General features: G+C 40.0%; 1 protein-coding gene across 1 annotated transcript in view; it reads right to left on the reverse strand.

Annotated features, from left to right (window-relative positions):
• The window catches only part of TMEM43 (transmembrane protein 43), a 71,505-nt gene that overhangs the window by 47,057 nt on the left and 6,916 nt on the right, over positions 1-17,532 (reverse strand). The window contains exons 2-3 of the mRNA XM_053720922.1: positions 17,288-17,431; positions 644-778 (exon numbers count right to left, since the gene is read on the reverse strand). Of these exons, the coding sequence (XP_053576897.1) occupies positions 644-778; positions 17,288-17,431 (279 nt within the window). The remainder of the gene's footprint in view (positions 1-643; positions 779-17,287; positions 17,432-17,532) is intronic.

A 17,532-nucleotide genomic window follows, 5' to 3' on the forward strand; every position in this document is an offset into this window, starting at 1 on the left:
TGCAGACCATAGGGACTCCCCTCACTATCTGACACAGATAAATATCCAGGAAGCTTGGGCTGCAGACTATAGAGACCCCTTTCATGACCTGACACAGATAAGTACCCAGTAGCGGAGGGCTGCAGACCAGAGATTCTCCCCTCACTATCTGACACAGATAAGTTCTCAGTAGCTGGGTGTTGCAGATCATAGAGACCCCCTCACTACCTGACACAGATAAGTACCCAGTAGCTGAGGGCTGCAGGCTACAGATACCCCCCACTATCCGACACAGAAATACCCAGTAGCTGGGGGCTGCAGACTATAGAGACCCCCCTCACTATCTGACACAGATAAATAACCAGTAGCTGAGGGCTGCAGACCATAGAGATCCCCCTCACTATCTGACAAAGATTAATACCCAGTAGCTGGGGGCTGCTGGCCATAGAGACCCCCCTCACTATCTGACACAGATAAACACCCAGTAGCTGGGGGCTGCAGACCATAGAGACCCCCTCACTATCTGACACAGATAAATACCCAGTAGCTGGGGGCTGCAGACCATAGAGACCCCTCACTATCTGACAGACACAGTTATACACCAGTATCTAGGGCTGCAGACCACAGCTCCATGATAACTGTGCAGCATGCACTTCCCACAGACCTTGGCAGTACGGAGAGCACCTGATACGTGCACCAAGTTGGCTTCGTTTTTGAAGTCTACAACGTGTATATTTGGTATGGGAACCACTAGAGAGAGACCCTCTTCCAAGGACAGCGCAGTCTGCACAGCTCGGCCCTGCAAGGCATTAAAGAGACATAAAACAAGTTGGGATGGAGACAAAACATAATATGTACTTTAATTACTTTACCTGCAAATTTATACTGCAGTGCCTCACCATTAACCTTAACCCCCCCCCACACTCAGTTGAAATACAATGCCCGTGTTTCTGATGCTAAACACTGATAAGGGGGTGCATAAGACTACTCCAGACAGCATGGCTATGTAAATAATTTTGCTTATTTTTAAAAATGATTTTAAAATACTTGCCAGCAATTTTTAAATTAGCTCTTTTAGGATATGAACAGATCTCAACATCTTTTATGGCACTTTAACAGCTGAAGGTGAGTGTTTGATAGAAATAAAATGTAACGTGTAATGAATCTGAGGGTGACTAAAGGTTTCTGTGCAGATAAAGCCCATCACAACTGTTACAAATGCACATTATGTGACATGTGAGTTTTGTATTAAAGGGATAGTAAAGTCCAAATTAAACTTTCATGATTCAGGTAGGGCATGTAATTTTAAACAACTTTCTAATTTACGTTTATCATCAAATTTGATTTGTTCTCCTGTTATTCTTAGTTGAAAGCTAAACCTAGGTAGGCTCATATGCTAATTTCTAAGCCCTTGAACGCCGCCTCTTATCTGAATGCATTTGACACTTTTTCCCAGCTAGAGGGCGTTAGTTCATGTGTTTCATATAGATAACGTGATCACCGTGAAGTTAAAAGGAACACTGAACCCAATTTTTTTCTTTTGTGATTCAGATAGAGCATGCAATTTTAAGCAACTTTCTAATTTACTCCTATTATCAATTTTTCTTCATTCTCTTGCTATCTTTATTTGAAATAAAAGCCATCTAAGCTTTTTTGGGTTAAGAACTCTGGACAGCACTTTTTGATCGGTGGATGGATTTTTTCCACCAATCAGCAAGGACAACCCAGGTTGTTCACCAAAATGGGCTGGCATCTAAACTTAGGCCTAGATTTGGAGTTTGGCGGTAAAAGGGCTGTTAACGCTCCGCGGGCTTTTTTCTGGCCGCACCATAAATTTAACTCTGGTATCGAGAGTTCAAACAAATGCTGCGTTAGGCTCCAAAAAAGGAGCGTAGAGCATTTTTACCGCAAATGCAACTCTCGATACCAGAGTTGCTTACGGACGCGGCCGGCCTCAAAAACGTGCTCGTGCACGATTCTCCCATAGGAAACAATGGGACTGTTTGAGCTGAAAAAAAACCTAACACCTGCAAAAAAGCAGCGTTCAGCTCCTAACGCAGCCCAATTGTTTCCTATGGGGAAACACTTCCTACGTCTGCACCTAACACTCTAACATGTACCCCGAGTCTAAACACCCCTAACCTTACACTTATTAACCCCTAATCTGCCGCCCCCGCTATCGCTGACCCCTGCATATTTTTTTAACCCCTAATCTGCCGCTCCGTAAACCGCCGCAACCTACGTTATCCCTATGTACCCCTAATCTGCTGCCCCTAACACCGCCGACCCCTATATTATATTTATTAACCCCTAATCTGCCCCCCACAACGTTGCCGACACCTGCCTACACTTATTAACCCCTAATCTGCCGAGCGGAACCTGAGCGCTACTATAATAAAGTTATTAACCCCTAATCCGCCTCACTAACCCTATCATAAATAGTATTAACCCCTAATCTGCCCTCCCCAACATCGCCGACACCTAACTTCAATTATTAACCCCTAATCTGCCGAGCGGAGCTCACCGCTATTCTAATAAATGGATTAACCCCTAACGCTAAGTCTAACCCTAACACTAACACCCCCATAACTTAAATATAATTTACATCTAACGAAATTAATTAACTCTTATTAAATAAATGATTCCTATTTAAAGCTAAATACTTACCTGTAAAATAAATCCTAATATAGCTACAATATACATTATAATTACATTGTAGCTATTTTAGGATTAATATTTATTTTACAGGCAACTTTGTAATTATTTTAACCAGGTACAATAGCTATTAAATAGTTAAGAACTATTTAATAGTTACCTAGTTAAAATAATAACAAATTTACCTGTAAAATAAATCCTAACCTAAGATATAATAAAACCTAACACTACCCTATCAATAAAAAAATTAAATAAACTACCTACAATTACCCTAACACTACACTATCAATAAATGAATTAAACACAATTCCTACAAATAAATACAATTAAATAAACTAGCTAAAGTACCAAAAATAAAAAAGAACTAAGTTACAAAAAATAAAAAAATATTTACAAACATAAGAAAAATATTACAACAATTTTAAACTAATTACACCTACTCTAAGCCCCCTAATAAAATAACAAAGACCCCCAAAATAAAAAATTCCCTACCCTATTCTAAATTAAAAAAGTTACAAGCTCTTTTACCTTACCAGCCCTGAACAGGGCCCTTTGCGGGGCATGCCCCAAGAATTTCAGCTCTTTTGCCTGTAAAAGAATAAATACAATACCCCCCCCAAACATTACAACCCACCACCCACATACCCCTAATCTAACCCAAACCCCCCTTAAATAAACCTAACACTAAGCCCCTGAAGATCTTCCTACCTTGTCTTCACCATCCAGGTTCACCGATCCGTCCTGAAGAGCTCCTCCGATGTCCTGATCCAAGCCCAAGCGGGGGCTGAAGAGGTCCATGATCCGGTCAAAGTCTTCATCCAAGCGGGGCAGAAGAGGATCTTCCATCCGATTGAAGTCATCATCCAGGCGGCATCTTCTATGGTCTTCCATCCGGAGCGAAGCGGCAGGATCCTGAAGACCTCCAGCGCGGAACATCCATCCGGACCGACGACTGAACGACGAATGACTGTTCCTTTAAGGGACGTCATCCAAGATGGCGTCCCTCGAATTCCGATTGGCTGATAGGATTCTATCAGCCAATCGGAATTAAGGTAGGAATTTTCTGATTGGCTGATGGAATCAGCCAATCAGAATCTAGTTCAATCCGATTGGCCGATCCAATCAGCCAATCAGATTGAGCTCGCATTCTATTGGCTGTTCCGATCAGCCAATAGAATGCGAGCTCAATCTGATTGGCTGATTCCATCAGCCAATCAGAAAATTCCTACCTTAATTCCGATTGGCTGATAGAATCCTATCAGCCAATCGGAATTCGAGGGACGCCATCTTGGATGATGTCCCTTAAAGGAACCGTCATTAGTCGGGAGACAACGGAAGAAGAGGATGGATCCGCGTCGCCTGCTTCAAGATGGACCCGCTCCGCACCGGATGGAAGAAGATCGAAGATGCCGCTTGGAGAAGATGTTTGCCGGTCCGGATGTCCTCTTCTTGCCGGATAGGAGGAAGACTTTGGAGCCTCTTCTGGACCTCTTCAGCACCGGATTATGGATCGCCAACCCCCGCTTGGGTTGGATGAAGATGTTGGAGCCAGGACGGATCGGTGATACCTGGATGGTGAAGACAAGGTAGGAAGATCTTCAGGGGCTTAGTGTTAGGTTTATTTAAGGGGGGTTTGGGTTAGATTAGGGGTATGTGGGTGGTGGGTTGTAATGTTGGGGGGGGGTATTGTATTTATTCTTTTACAGGCAAAAGAGCTGAAATTCTTGGGGCATGCCCCGCAAAGGGCCCTGTTCAGGGCTGGTAAGGTAAAAGAGCTTGTAACTTTTTTAATTTAGAATAGGGTAGGGAATTTTTTATTTTGGGGGGCTTTGTTATTTTATTAGGGGGCTTAGAGTAGGTGTAATTAGTTTAAAATTGTTGTAATATTTTTCTTATGTTTGTAAATATTTTTTTATTTTCTGTAACTTAGTTCTTTTTTATTTTTTGTACTTTAGCTAGTTTATTTAATTGTATTTATTTGTAGGAATTGTGTTTAATTAATTTATTGATAGTGTAGTGTTAGGTTAATTGTAGGTAATTGTAGGTAGTTTATTTAATTATTTTATTGATAGGGTAGTGTTAGGTTTAATTATATCTTAGGTTAGGATTTATTTTACAGGTAAATTTGTTATTATTTTAACTAGGTAACTATTAAATAGTTCTTAACTATTTAATAGCTATTGTACCTGGTTAAAATAATTACAAAGTTGCCTGTAAAATAAATATTAATCCTAAAATAGCTACAATATAATTATAATTTATATTGTAGCTATATTAGGATTTATTTTACAGGTAAGTATTTAGCTTTAAATAGGAATCATTTATTTAATAAGAGTTAATTTATTTCGTTAGATAAAAATTATATTTAACTTAGGGGGGTGTTAGTGTTAGGGTTAGACTTAGCTTTAGGGGTTAATCAATTTATTAGAATAGCGGTGAGCTCCGCTCGGCAGATTAGGGGTTAATAATTGAAGTTAGGTGTCGGCGATGTTAGGGAGGGCAGATTAGGGGTTAATACTATTTATGATAGGGTTAGTGAGGCGGGTTAGGGGTTCATAACTTTATTATAGTAGCGCTCAGGTCCGCTCGGCAGATTAGGGGTTAATAAATGTAGGCAGGTGTCGGCGACGTTGAGGGGGGCAGATTAGGGGTTAATAAATATAATATAGGGGTCGGCGATGTTAGGGCAGCAGATTAGGGGTACATAGGGATAACGTAGGTGGCGGCGATTTGCGGTCGGAAGATTAGGGGTTAATTATTTTAAGTAGCTGGCGGCGACGTTGTGGGGGGCAGGTTAGGGGTTAATAAATGTAATACAGGGGTCGGCGGGGTTAGGGGCAGCAGATTAGGGGTACATAAGTATAACGTAGGTGGCGGTCGGCAGATTAGGGGATAAAAATTTTAATCGAGTGGCGGCGATGTGGGGGGAGCTCGGTTTAGGGGTACATAGGTAGTTTATGGGTGTTAGTGTACTTTAGGGTACAGTAGTTAAGAGCTTTATGAACCGGCGTTAGCCAGAAAGCTCTTAACTCCTGCTATTTTCAGGCGGCTGGAGTTTTGTCGTTAGAGCTCTAACGCTCACTTCAGAAACGACTCTTAATACCGGCGTTAGAAAGATCCCATTGAAAATATAGGATACGCAAATGGCGTAGGGGGATCTGCGGTATGGAAAAGTCGCGGCTGAAAAGTGAGCGTTAGACCCTTTAATCACTGACTCCAAATACCAGCAGGCGGCCAAAACCAGCGTTAGGAGCCTCTAACGCTGGTTTTGACGGCTACCGCCGAACTCCAAATCGAGGCCTCAGATTCTTGCATTTCAAATAAAGATACCAAGAGAATAAAGAAAAGTTGTTAATAGGAGTAAATTAGAAAGTTGCTTAAAAATTCATGCTCTATCCAGCTGCTAGATTTATTCTGATGCAAATTCAAATCAAAAACATGAATTTTGTGTTATGCAATATTTATGCTCCAAACATATTTTCTAGAATATTTTGGGAGGAAATAAGAGCAAAACTAATTCCCTTTACTTCGGATGTTATAATATTAGGAGGAGATTTTAATGCGACCTTATGCCCTACGTTAGATAGGCTTTCCAGCAAAAATAGAATACAATATAATAGAAATGCAAAATTTTTGAAGCAATTCTGCCAAACTTTAAAATTGGTTGATGTATGGCGAATCAAGAATCCTGATATGCAGATCTTCTCATGCGAGTCAAAAGTACATAGAACATTTTCTCGAATAGATTTTTTCTTAATATCTGAAACTCTTGTGGTTCACAAACTAGAAGCAGAAGTGGGAGACATTATAATATCTGATCACGCGATTATTTCCTTATTCATCCCAATAACTGAAAATAGGCCTTTTATATCTAGATTCTTTTTCCCCCAGATATCTATGCTCCAATCCGAAATTTATCAATAAGTTGAAATCTATATGGCAGGAATACTGTTATTATAATATGAATTATGCTTAAAAACCCGAAGTTTTTTGGGAGGCCTTTAAAGCAGTGATTAGAGGAGAAATCCAGGCTTATATAAGTTTAGTTAAGAAACAGAATAGAGATTGGGAAGTCCAGATTACTAATAAAGTAAGGAATTCTTTCAGAAGATATTGCTCAGATCGTTCATCAGTTAACTGGAAGAAGTACTTGGAAAATAGAAGAGAAAGAGACTTATTCTTAAAGAAAAAAACGCTAGAGGAAGAAGCTAAAATTAGTTTACATTTTAAAGGTTTTCATGGGTGTTCAGCTAAACATCTTGCCAGGTTAATTAAAATAAGGAAGAAAAAAAATACGATTCTTGCTATCCGCACTTCTAATGTGCGTTTTACGGAATCTAGAGAAATTTCTGAGGTCTTTTTTCCCTACTACCAGCAACTTTATTCTAGAATAGAATCAAATGAGTCCAATCAAGAGGGATTTTGGGCTAGGATAAAGATACCCCAACTACATCCTGATGATTTAATGTTAATCAATGCACCTATTTCGATAGACGAACTGAGAAATGCGATAGATAATCTTAAACTGAATAAAGCAGCAGGGCCGGATGGGCTGCCAGCAGAGTTCTATAAATGTCTTGGTGAAGATCTTATGCCAACGCTGGAAAAATTGTTTAATTATTATCTATTGTCGGATGAAACGATTTCGAGCTTCTTTTCTGCTGCCAATATATCCCTAGTCCTAAAGAAAGGTAAAAACCCAGAAGATCCTGCCTCTTCTAGGCCAATTTCGGTGCTTAATTCAGATTACAAGATTTTAATGGCCATTATGTCTGCCAGGCTCTCCTCTTGTCTTCATAAAATTATTCATCCTGATCAGACAGGATTTATGGTTGCTAGGAACTCTACAAAAAATATCCGTAAGCTTATTAACTTTCTTGATTACGCTTGGAATATAGATCAAAATAGTAAAAAACCTCTATTGAGTGATGTAGCGATCTTATCACTGGATGCAGTCAAAGCATTTGACTCAATTGTATGGCAGTACCTTTTTAAGGCCTTAGATAATTTTGGGTTTAAAGGTAAGTTCACGCAATTTATAGCGAGATTATATTCAAAACCAGTTTCATTCCTACTTATTAATGGATTATTGTCTCCTAAGATAGTTTTACAGCGTGGCACTAGACAGGGCTGCCCGTTATCGCCGTTATTATTTAATATTGCGCTTGAACCACTAGCAATACGTCTTAGGGATATCTTGATAGGAGTTCAGATGGGTTCTCAGAAACTTAAAACTCTACTTTATGCTGATGATGTTTTGATCTTTCTAGCTGATTTTCAACAATCTATACCGGATATTTTGCAAGTTCTTGACGACTTTAGCTCTTTCTCAGGATATAGGATCAATCTAGAAAAAAGCGATTTAATGTGCATAGGCAACACTTCCTCTATACTTAATATACCGTTTAAGGTGGTGGATACTATTAAGTACTTGGGGTTAGTTTTACATAAAAATCCGACTCAATGGTATAAAGCGAATTTTGAGCCACTGTTTCAAAAAATTGAAAGGGATTTGCAGATATGGGCCGTATTCCCGTTGTCTATCACGGCTAAGATTAATTTAATAAAAACTATTATATTTCCACGTCTTCTTTACCCTCTTCAGAATCTCCCATTGTTTATCTTAAATAAAGATCTAAAGAAGGTTTATTCACAGTTTTCTAGATTCATATGGAACAATAAGAAACCCCGTATATCCCTCCTTAGACTTATGCAAAAATTTGAATCGGCTGGCCTGGCTCTCCCTAACTTTAAATTATACAATTTAGTGGCATTGGGTAAAATAGCGATAGACTGGCTAGCTGGAACGAATATTGTTTCATCAGAAGACCTGGAAACTTTTTTGGTTACACCATTCTCTTTGAAGGCCATTCTGCATTTTCCTGCACATAAATTACCTCAGAATGTATGTGGACTTTTCACAATTAAAAATATAATTATTGCGTGGCAAAAGATTTGTAAATATCTAGGTATAGATTTTACATTTTCTGAATTTTTACCTATTGTTGGTAATCCCAGTTTTTTACCAGGGATGTATCAGAAAGTATTTAAAGAGTGGGCACAGAAAGGTTTAGTTTTTGTGAACCAGTTATTAGACGAAAATTATCAAATTCAGACGTCTGGGTCTCTATTTAATAAATATGAGTTGCCTAAAGTGAATCTGTTTGCATACTTCCAAATTCGTCATTTCTTCACTTCACAAAATTGGCTTTTTCCCTTCTCAATTGCATGGTCAGATGTTAAACTATGTATTAAAAAGTTTTTGGCAGGAGATGCTTCGATTTCTCTGTTATATGATATTATGTTGAATAAACAAGGCTTGCTATATTTAGATAACATTTGTAACTCTTGGTCTTCATTAATTCCTTCATCTGACCACAAAAAAATAAAACAGAGCTTTAATTCTCTTCTTAAATGTAAAGTATCAATGGGTATAAAGGAATCTCACATGAAATTAATCAATAATTTTTATCTATCCCCGCTTAAATTATCTAGATTCTATGTGATATCAGATAGTAGGTGTCCACGTTGTTCAAATAATAAAGCGGATCTAGGCCATATGTTCTGGTCTTGTCCCAAAGTGAGACAGTTATGGATCAAGATAATTTTCTGGTTCAATAAACTATATAAAGTCTCAATAGGATTGTCTTTGGAGGATGTTCTGCTCTTAGTGCCTGCCCAAAATGATATCAGTAACAGTACTATAAATAGCCTTAATACCATTATACTGTTGGTTAGAGCTTGTTTGCTCAAAAATTGGAAGGCTAAGCATGCACCAGGGCTGTCTTTGATTTTTAAATGTATTCAGGAACAAATAGTTTTTGAATCATATCATCTCAAAGATGCGACAGAAAATAGGATTAAGAATTTTCTATGGAGATGGACTCCCCCTATCTTAACTTATGCAAGACCCCTTCAAAAACGGATTCTCCACCCATTTTTGCAATCAATTAGTTTTGCTGAATTGACCCTATTAAATGTTTTCCCCCAGACATGGAATCAAGATTTCTGAAAGTGCAAGACCGGGTAGGTTGCAAGGGGGGGGGGGGGGGGGAGGGGAAGTTGCCCTTTTTTTTTTTTTTTTTTTTTCTCTCTCTCTTCTTCTTTTCTTTCCTTTTTTTGTTTGTTCTTTATTTTTGGTTGCTTGTTTGATCCCTCACCTTTTCCCCCTTCCAAGGGAAAAGGAAAAATTAAAGTCCAGCATGTAAATTGTTTTTTTTCGGGAAACATTATAAAGTCATAATACTTTTTCTGTATATGTAATGTGATTGTACAATTTATAATGTCTTGACCCTGCGTGGTGCAAAAAATAAGAAGGGAACAAAATTATTGAGTATGTCCCTTCTCTTCATGAGTTTGTATTGTGATGTTTTTTTCTTTCTGTTTTTTTGCTGGATTTAAATAAAAGAAAAATTGAATTAAAAAAAAATAATTCATGCTCTATCTGAATCACAAAAGAAAAATTTTGGGTTCAGTGTCCCTTTAAGTCAGCACTAATTGCCTGAAATGCAAGTCGGTCATAAGATCTGAGATAAGGAGACAGTCTGCAGAAGCTTAGGTACAAGGTATTCACAGAGGTAAAAAGTATATTTATATAACAGTGTTGGTTATGCAAAACTGGGGAATGGTAAATAAAAGGGATTATCTATCTTTTTAAACAATAACATTTTTGGTGTTTACTATCCTTTTGAGTAGCTAAATATCTACTTCTTGGGTAGGAAGACAGGACACTTCATCACAGTCAAATACAAAAATAGGGGGCGCTAATCTATAACTTTTGATAACATCTAAACACCATGTATATATACACAGATTTGTAAGTACAATCAAATGTCCCAGCAAGTCTATGCAAGGAAAGTTCAAATCCACAATGTGGGGTATATCCTCTTCCCAGGTAGTGGCAGCCACCTCCTCACCGACAGATCTAGGTATACTATATAGAATAAGACAAAACAAAGGGGCGCCTCATGTGTGGTATCATTAAGTATAAACACAACCACAAAGTATTATGAGCCAAATGGATACTCACATTACTAAAAAGCACACCTATGTGCTTGTAGGAACAGGCTGCAGATTTAAAAGGTGTGGCAGCTCACCCACAGAGGCAATCAATCGTTGTCTGCAGTAAGAGATGAAGCACAAAAACAAGTACCAATTGTGCAGATCACTCAGGATATACTTTATATTCACTTTACACAGGTGTAAAAATGGGTACTCACATGTTAGATGACCACACCAATGTGCTAGTAGGGACAGGCTGGCAGATATTAATGTCGTGTGTCAGCTCACCGCAAAGGAACTTTTCCTCAGTGTGTAGTTAGTCAGACTCCCATTAAGGCAGGTGCAGGTAGAAAATACCACTCCCAAAAAGTATTAAAAAATACTAGGCCTTAGGAAACGGCGTGTGTGCCGAGAAACGGGTCGCATTTTTAGGGGGCAAGATTGTACACCCGGAATCCACTCATTTATATTTTTAATCTGATTTGTTTTTATATAATAAATAGTATGTTTTAATACTTTTTGGGAGTGGTATTTTCTACCTGCACCTGCCTTAATGGGAGTCTGACTAACTACACACTGAGGAAAAGTTCCTTTGCGGTGAGCTGACACACCACATTAATATCTGCCAGCCTGTCCCTACTAGCACATTGGTGTGGTCATCTAACATGTGAGTACCCATTTTACACCTGTGTAAAGTGAATATAAAGTATATCCTGAGTGATCTGCACAATTGGTGCTTGTTTTTGTGCTTCATCTCTTACTGCAGACAACGATTGATTGCCTATTTGGGTGAGCTGCCACACCTTTTAAATCTGCAGCCTGTTCCTACAAGCACATAGGTGTGCTTTTTAGTAATGTGAGTATCCATTTGGCTCATAATACTTTGTGGTTGTGTTTATACTTAATGATACCACACATGAGGCGCCCCTTTGTTTTGTCTTATTCTATATAGTACACTTCATCACAGTAATGGCTGAGTGCATCTGGGTAATACCAGGTTCCCCCCATTCCTAATGTCTACTGAAAATGGGTTACTTCCTGTAAGGATTGTGCCTAACTGGAATCCAAAACTGTCATCTGTGTATAGTCATTAGTGCTTGTGTAGTTAATAATTTTATTTTAATAGGCTACCGCTGTAGCTCAGTAAGTGCTGTGTCTGTCTCAAGTGCAATATCTGCCTCAGCCAGTGTTTATACATGGAGCTAATACAACAACAAGACTCAGCACATTGTGTAACATTCATTTATTGCATTTACAAATACTCAGAACTTTCCGTGAGCTGCAGCTCAACAACTAGCAATTCATTTTCAGTCAAAAAAGAAAAACCTTTATGATCAGAGATATAAAACACAACTCAAACAATAGAGAAAATATTGACCTACACTTTAAATAACAGAAGTAAAATCCACTGATTTTGTTGAAGTAGATGTCCAGTAGATCTGACAGCCTTACAAAGTCCAATGGACCACCAGAAGAGGCAGAGGTTAACAAGGTGTGTAAGTCTAACTATAAACAAAATCTATAATTGGATATGACCTATATAAAGGCTGTCAGATGTACTGGATATGACCTGCTTATGGTGAGCTGTAGTACTGTTTAAGGCTGTCAGATGTACTGGATTTGACCTGGTTATGGTGAGCTGTAGGACTATATAAGGCTGTCAGATGTACTGGATATGACCTGCTTATGGTGAGCTGTAGGACTGTGTACGGCTGTCAGATCTACTGGATATGACCTGCTTATGGTGAGCTGTAGGACTGTGTAAGGCTGTCAGATGTACTGGATATGACCTGCTTATGGTGAGCTGTAGGACTGTGTAAGGCTGTCAGATGTACTGGATATGACCTGCTTATGGTGAGCTGTAGGACTGTGTAAGGCTGTCAGATGTTCTGGATATGACCTGCTTATGGTGAGCTGTAGGACTGTGTAAGGCTGTCAGATGTTCTGGATATGACCTGCTTATGGTGAGCTGTAGGACTGTGTAAGGCTGTCAGATGTACTGGATATGACCTGCTTATGGTGAGCTGTAGGACTGTGAAAGGTTGTCAGATGTACTGGATATGACCTGCTTATGGTGAGCTGTAGGACTGTGTAAGGTTGTCAGATTTATTGGATTGGACCTGCTTATGGTGAGCTGTAGGACTGTGTAAGGCTGTCAGATGTACTGGATATGACCTGCTTATGGTGAGCTGTAGGACTGTGTAAGGCTGTCAGATGTACTGGATATGACCTGCTTATGGTGAGCTGTAGAACTATATAAGGCTGTCAGATGTACTGGATATGACCTGCTTATGGTGAGCTGTAGGACTGTGTAAGGTTGTCAGATGTACTGGATATGACCTGCTTATAGTGAGCTGTAGGACTGTGTAAGGCTGTCAGATGTACTGGATATGACCTGCTTATAGTGAGCTGTAGGACTGTGTAAGGCTGTCAGATATACTGGATATGACCTGCTTATAGTTAGCTGTAGGACTGTGTAAGGTTGTCAGATGTACTGGATATGACCTGCTTATAGTGAGCTGTAGGACTGTGTAAGGCTGTCAGATCTATTGGATTTGACCTGCTTATGGTGAGCTGTAGGGCTGTGTAAGGTTGTCAGATGTATTGGATATGACCTGCTTATGGTGAGCTGTAGGACTGTTTACTGCTGTCAGATGTACTGGATATGACCTGCTTATGGTGAGCTGTAGGACTGTGTAAGGTTGTCAGATGTATTGGATTGGACCTGCTTATGGTGAGCTGTAGGACTGTGTAAGGCTGTCAGATATACTGGATATGACCTGCTTATGGTGAGCTGTAGTACTGTGTAAGGCTGTCAGATGTACTGGATATGACCTGCTTATGGTGAGCTGTAGGACTGTGTAAGGTTGTCAGATGTATTGGATTGGACCTGCTTATGGTGAGCTGTAGGACTGTGTAAGGCTGTCAGATATACTGGATATGACCTGCTTATGGTGAGCGATAGGACTGTTTACTGCTGTCAGATGTACTGGATATGACCTGCTTATGGTGAGCTGTAGGACTGTGTAAGGTTGTCAGATGTATTGGATTGGACCTGCTTATGGTGAGCTGTAGGACTGTGTAAGGCTGTCAGATATACTGGATATGACCTGCTTATGGTGAGCTGTAGTACTGTGTAAGGCTGTCAGATGTACTGGATATGACCTGCTTATGGTGAGCTGTAGGACTGTGTAAGGTTGTCAGATGTATTGGATTGGACCTGCTTATGGTGAGCTGTAGGACTGTGTAAGGCTGTCAGATATACTGGATATGACCTGCTTATGGTGAGCGATAGGACTGTTTACTGCTGTCAGATGTACTGGATATGACCTGCTTATGGTGAGCTGTAGGACTGTGTAAGGTTTTCAGATGTATTGGATTGGACCTGCTTATGGTGAGCTGTAGGACTGTGTAAGGCTGTCAGATATACTGGATATGACCTGCTTATGGTGAGCTGTAGGACTGTGTAAGGCTGTCAGATATACTGGATATGACCTGCTTATGGTGAGCTGTAGGACTGTGTAAGGCTGTCAGATGTACTGGATATGACCTGCTTATGGTGAGCTGTAGGACTGTGTAAGGCTGTCAGATGTACTGGATATGACCTGCTTATGGTGAGCTGTAGGACTGTTTACTGCTGTCAGAAGTACTGGATATGACCTGCTTATGGTGAGCTGTAGGACTGTTTACTGCTGTCAGATGTACTGGATATGACCTGCTTATGGTGAGCTGTAGGACTGTTTACTGCTGTCAGATGTACTGGATATGACCTGCTTATGGTGAGCTGTAGGACTGTTTACTGCTGTCAGATGTACTGGATATGACCTGCTTATGGTGAGCTGTAGGACTGTTTACTGCTGTCAGATGTACTGGATATGACCTGCTTATGGTGAGCTGTAGGACTGTTTACTGCTGTCAGATGTACTGGATATGACCTGCTTATGGTGAGCTGTAGGACTGTTTACTGCTGTCAGATGTACTGGATATGACCTGCTTATGGTGAGCTGTAGGACTGTTTACTGCTGTCAGAAGTACTGGATATGACCTGCTTATGGTGAGCTGTAGGACTGTTTACTGCTGTCAGATGTACTGGATATGACCTGCTTATGGTGAGCTGTAGGACTGTTTACTGCTGTCAGATGTACTGGATATGACCTGCTTATGGTGAGCTGTAGGACTGTTTACTGCTGTCAGATGTACTGGATATGACCTGCTTATGGTGAGCTGTAGGACTGTTTACTGCTGTCAGATGTACTGGATATGACCTGCTTATGGTGAGCTGTAGGACTGTGTAAGGCTGTCAGATGTACTGGATATGACCTGCTTATGGTGAGCTGTAGGACTGTGTAAGGCTGTCAGATGTACTGGATATGACCTGCTTATGGTGAGCTGTAGGACTGTGTAAGGCTGTCAGATGTACTGGATATGACCTGCTTATGGTGAGCTGTAGGACTGTGTAAGGCTGTCAGATGTACTGGATATGACCTGCTTATGGTGAGCTGTAGGACTGTGTAAGGCTGTCAGATGTACTGGATATGACCTGCTTATGGTGAGCTGTAGGACTGTGTAAGGCTGTCAGATGTACTGGATATGACCTGCTTATGGTGAGCTGTAGGACTGTGTAAGGCTGTCAGATGTACTGGATATGACCTGCTTATGGTGAGCTGTAGGACTGTGTAAGGCTGTCAGATGTACTGGATATGACCTGCTTATGGTGAGCTGTAGGACTGTGTAAGGCTGTCAGATGTACTGGATATGACCTGCTTATGGTGAGCTGTAGGACTGTGTAAGGCTGTCAGATGTACTGGATATGACCTGCTTATGGTGAGCTGTAGGACTGTGTAAGGCTGTCAGATGTACTGGATATGACCTGCTTATGGTGAGCTGTAGGACTGTGTAAGGCTGTCAGATGTACTGGATATGACCTGCTTATGGTGAGCTGTAGGACTGTGTAAGGCTGTCAGATGTTCTGGATATGACCTGCTTATGGTGAGCTGTAGGACTGTGTAAGGCTGTCAGATGTACTGGATATGACCTGCTTATGGTGAGCTGTAGGACTGTGTAAGGCTGTCAGATGTACTGGATATGACCTGCTTATGGTGAGCTGTAGGACTGTGTAAGGCTGTCAGATGTACTGGATATGACCTGCTTATGGTGAGCTGTAGGACTGTGTAAGGCTGTCAGATGTACTGGATATGACCTGCTTATGGTGAGCTGTAGGACTGTGTAAGGCTGTCAGATGTACTGGATATGACCTGCTTATGGTGAGCTGTAGGACTGTGTAAGGCTGTCAGATGTACTGGATATGACCTGCTTATGGTGAGCTGTAGGACTGTGTAAGGCTGTCAGATGTACTGGATATGACCTGCTTATGGTGAGCTGTAGGACTGTGTAAGGCTGTCAGATGTACTGGATATGACCTGCTTATGGTGAGCTGTAGGACTGTGTAAGGCTGTCAGATGTACTGTTTTTCTACTTCAACATCAGTGGATCTTACATCTATTTATTTCAAACAAAGTACAGGTCAGTATTTTCTATACTGGTTAATTTAAAGGGGCAGCAATGGGTGTGTGTGTGTTCAGAGCGCCTCAGAGTGGGCTAGGTGTTGATGGAGGCGAGTGATGTATTAAAAACAGGTTTAATTACAAACTTCCCTAATAAACATATGGAATTTGAAGTGGCATAAATATGCAAACATACAATAAGGCAGTTAAGTTAAAAATGCAATTAAATAAAAATGTGGATCAACAATAGAAAATGTTTTACAGTATTCAACAATGTATAAAATCAATGTTTAACAAATGTATAAAATCAATAACAAAGATGAAAGTCCAATTAATAAACAAATGTATAAAATCAATAACAAGGATGACAGAGGCTAGCTAGTTATCTTCTGTTCAGAGCCACAGGTGCACTTCAGCTCTGGCGCTATATCCACAACAACACTTTATTAATTTAAAGGGACAGTCTACACCAGAATTGATGTTGTTTTAAAAGAAAGATAATCCCTTATTATATTACCCATTCCCCAGTTTTGCACAGCCAACACAGTTATATTAATATACTTTTTACCTCGTATCTAAGCATCTTCTGACAGCCCCCTGATCACATGACATTTTATTTATTATCTATTGATTTGCATATTAGTCAATTAGTGCAGTGTCTGCCACAATCCACGGGAGTGATCACAATGTTATCAATATGGCTCACATGAACTAGCTCTCCCCTGTTGTGAAAAGCAAATTAAAAAAGCATGTGATTAGAGGCGGCCTTCAAGGGCTTAGAAATTATCATATGAGCCTTCCTATGTTTAGCTTTCAACTAAGAATACCAAGAGAACAAAGCAGAATTGGTGATAAAAGTAAATTGGAAAAGTTGTTTAAAATTACATGCCCTATTTGAAAAATGAAAGGTTTTTTTGGACTTGACCGTCCCTTTAAGTGCTGTGCTTGTCCTGTCTTATACCAATATGTATGAATGATCTAAACATAACAAGGTAAACACCATTAGGGTGTACTGCTGCAGCATCTATTTATATCTACACTGTTCTGTATATGTTTCCTTTATGCAACATATAGGATACAATAGGCTAATTTCTTGTGTTAATTGCCACATACAAATCAGACCCGGTTCCCAGAGTCACCCTACTCACCTCATTGGTAAAGAGCAGGTAGAATGACAGAGTGAAACTGAGCAGGCCGACTAACATGCCTCCAGCTGTGTCACTGAGACGCTCAAGGAAGCCTGGCTTCTGCACGCTAGTCACAGTGCTGTGTCCCCGTACGCTGTCTGTAGTCTGACAAATCACAGGCAACTTAATATTAAAGATCAGTACCAGCTTTCAAATAAAACTCCAACTTTTCAGTGCATACCCAAGTTAAATAAACATATGTTATG

The sequence above is a fragment of the Bombina bombina genome, chromosome 7 (genome assembly GCF_027579735.1).
Source record: "Bombina bombina isolate aBomBom1 chromosome 7, aBomBom1.pri, whole genome shotgun sequence".
In the NCBI taxonomy this organism is placed as follows: Eukaryota; Metazoa; Chordata; class Amphibia; order Anura; family Bombinatoridae; genus Bombina; species Bombina bombina.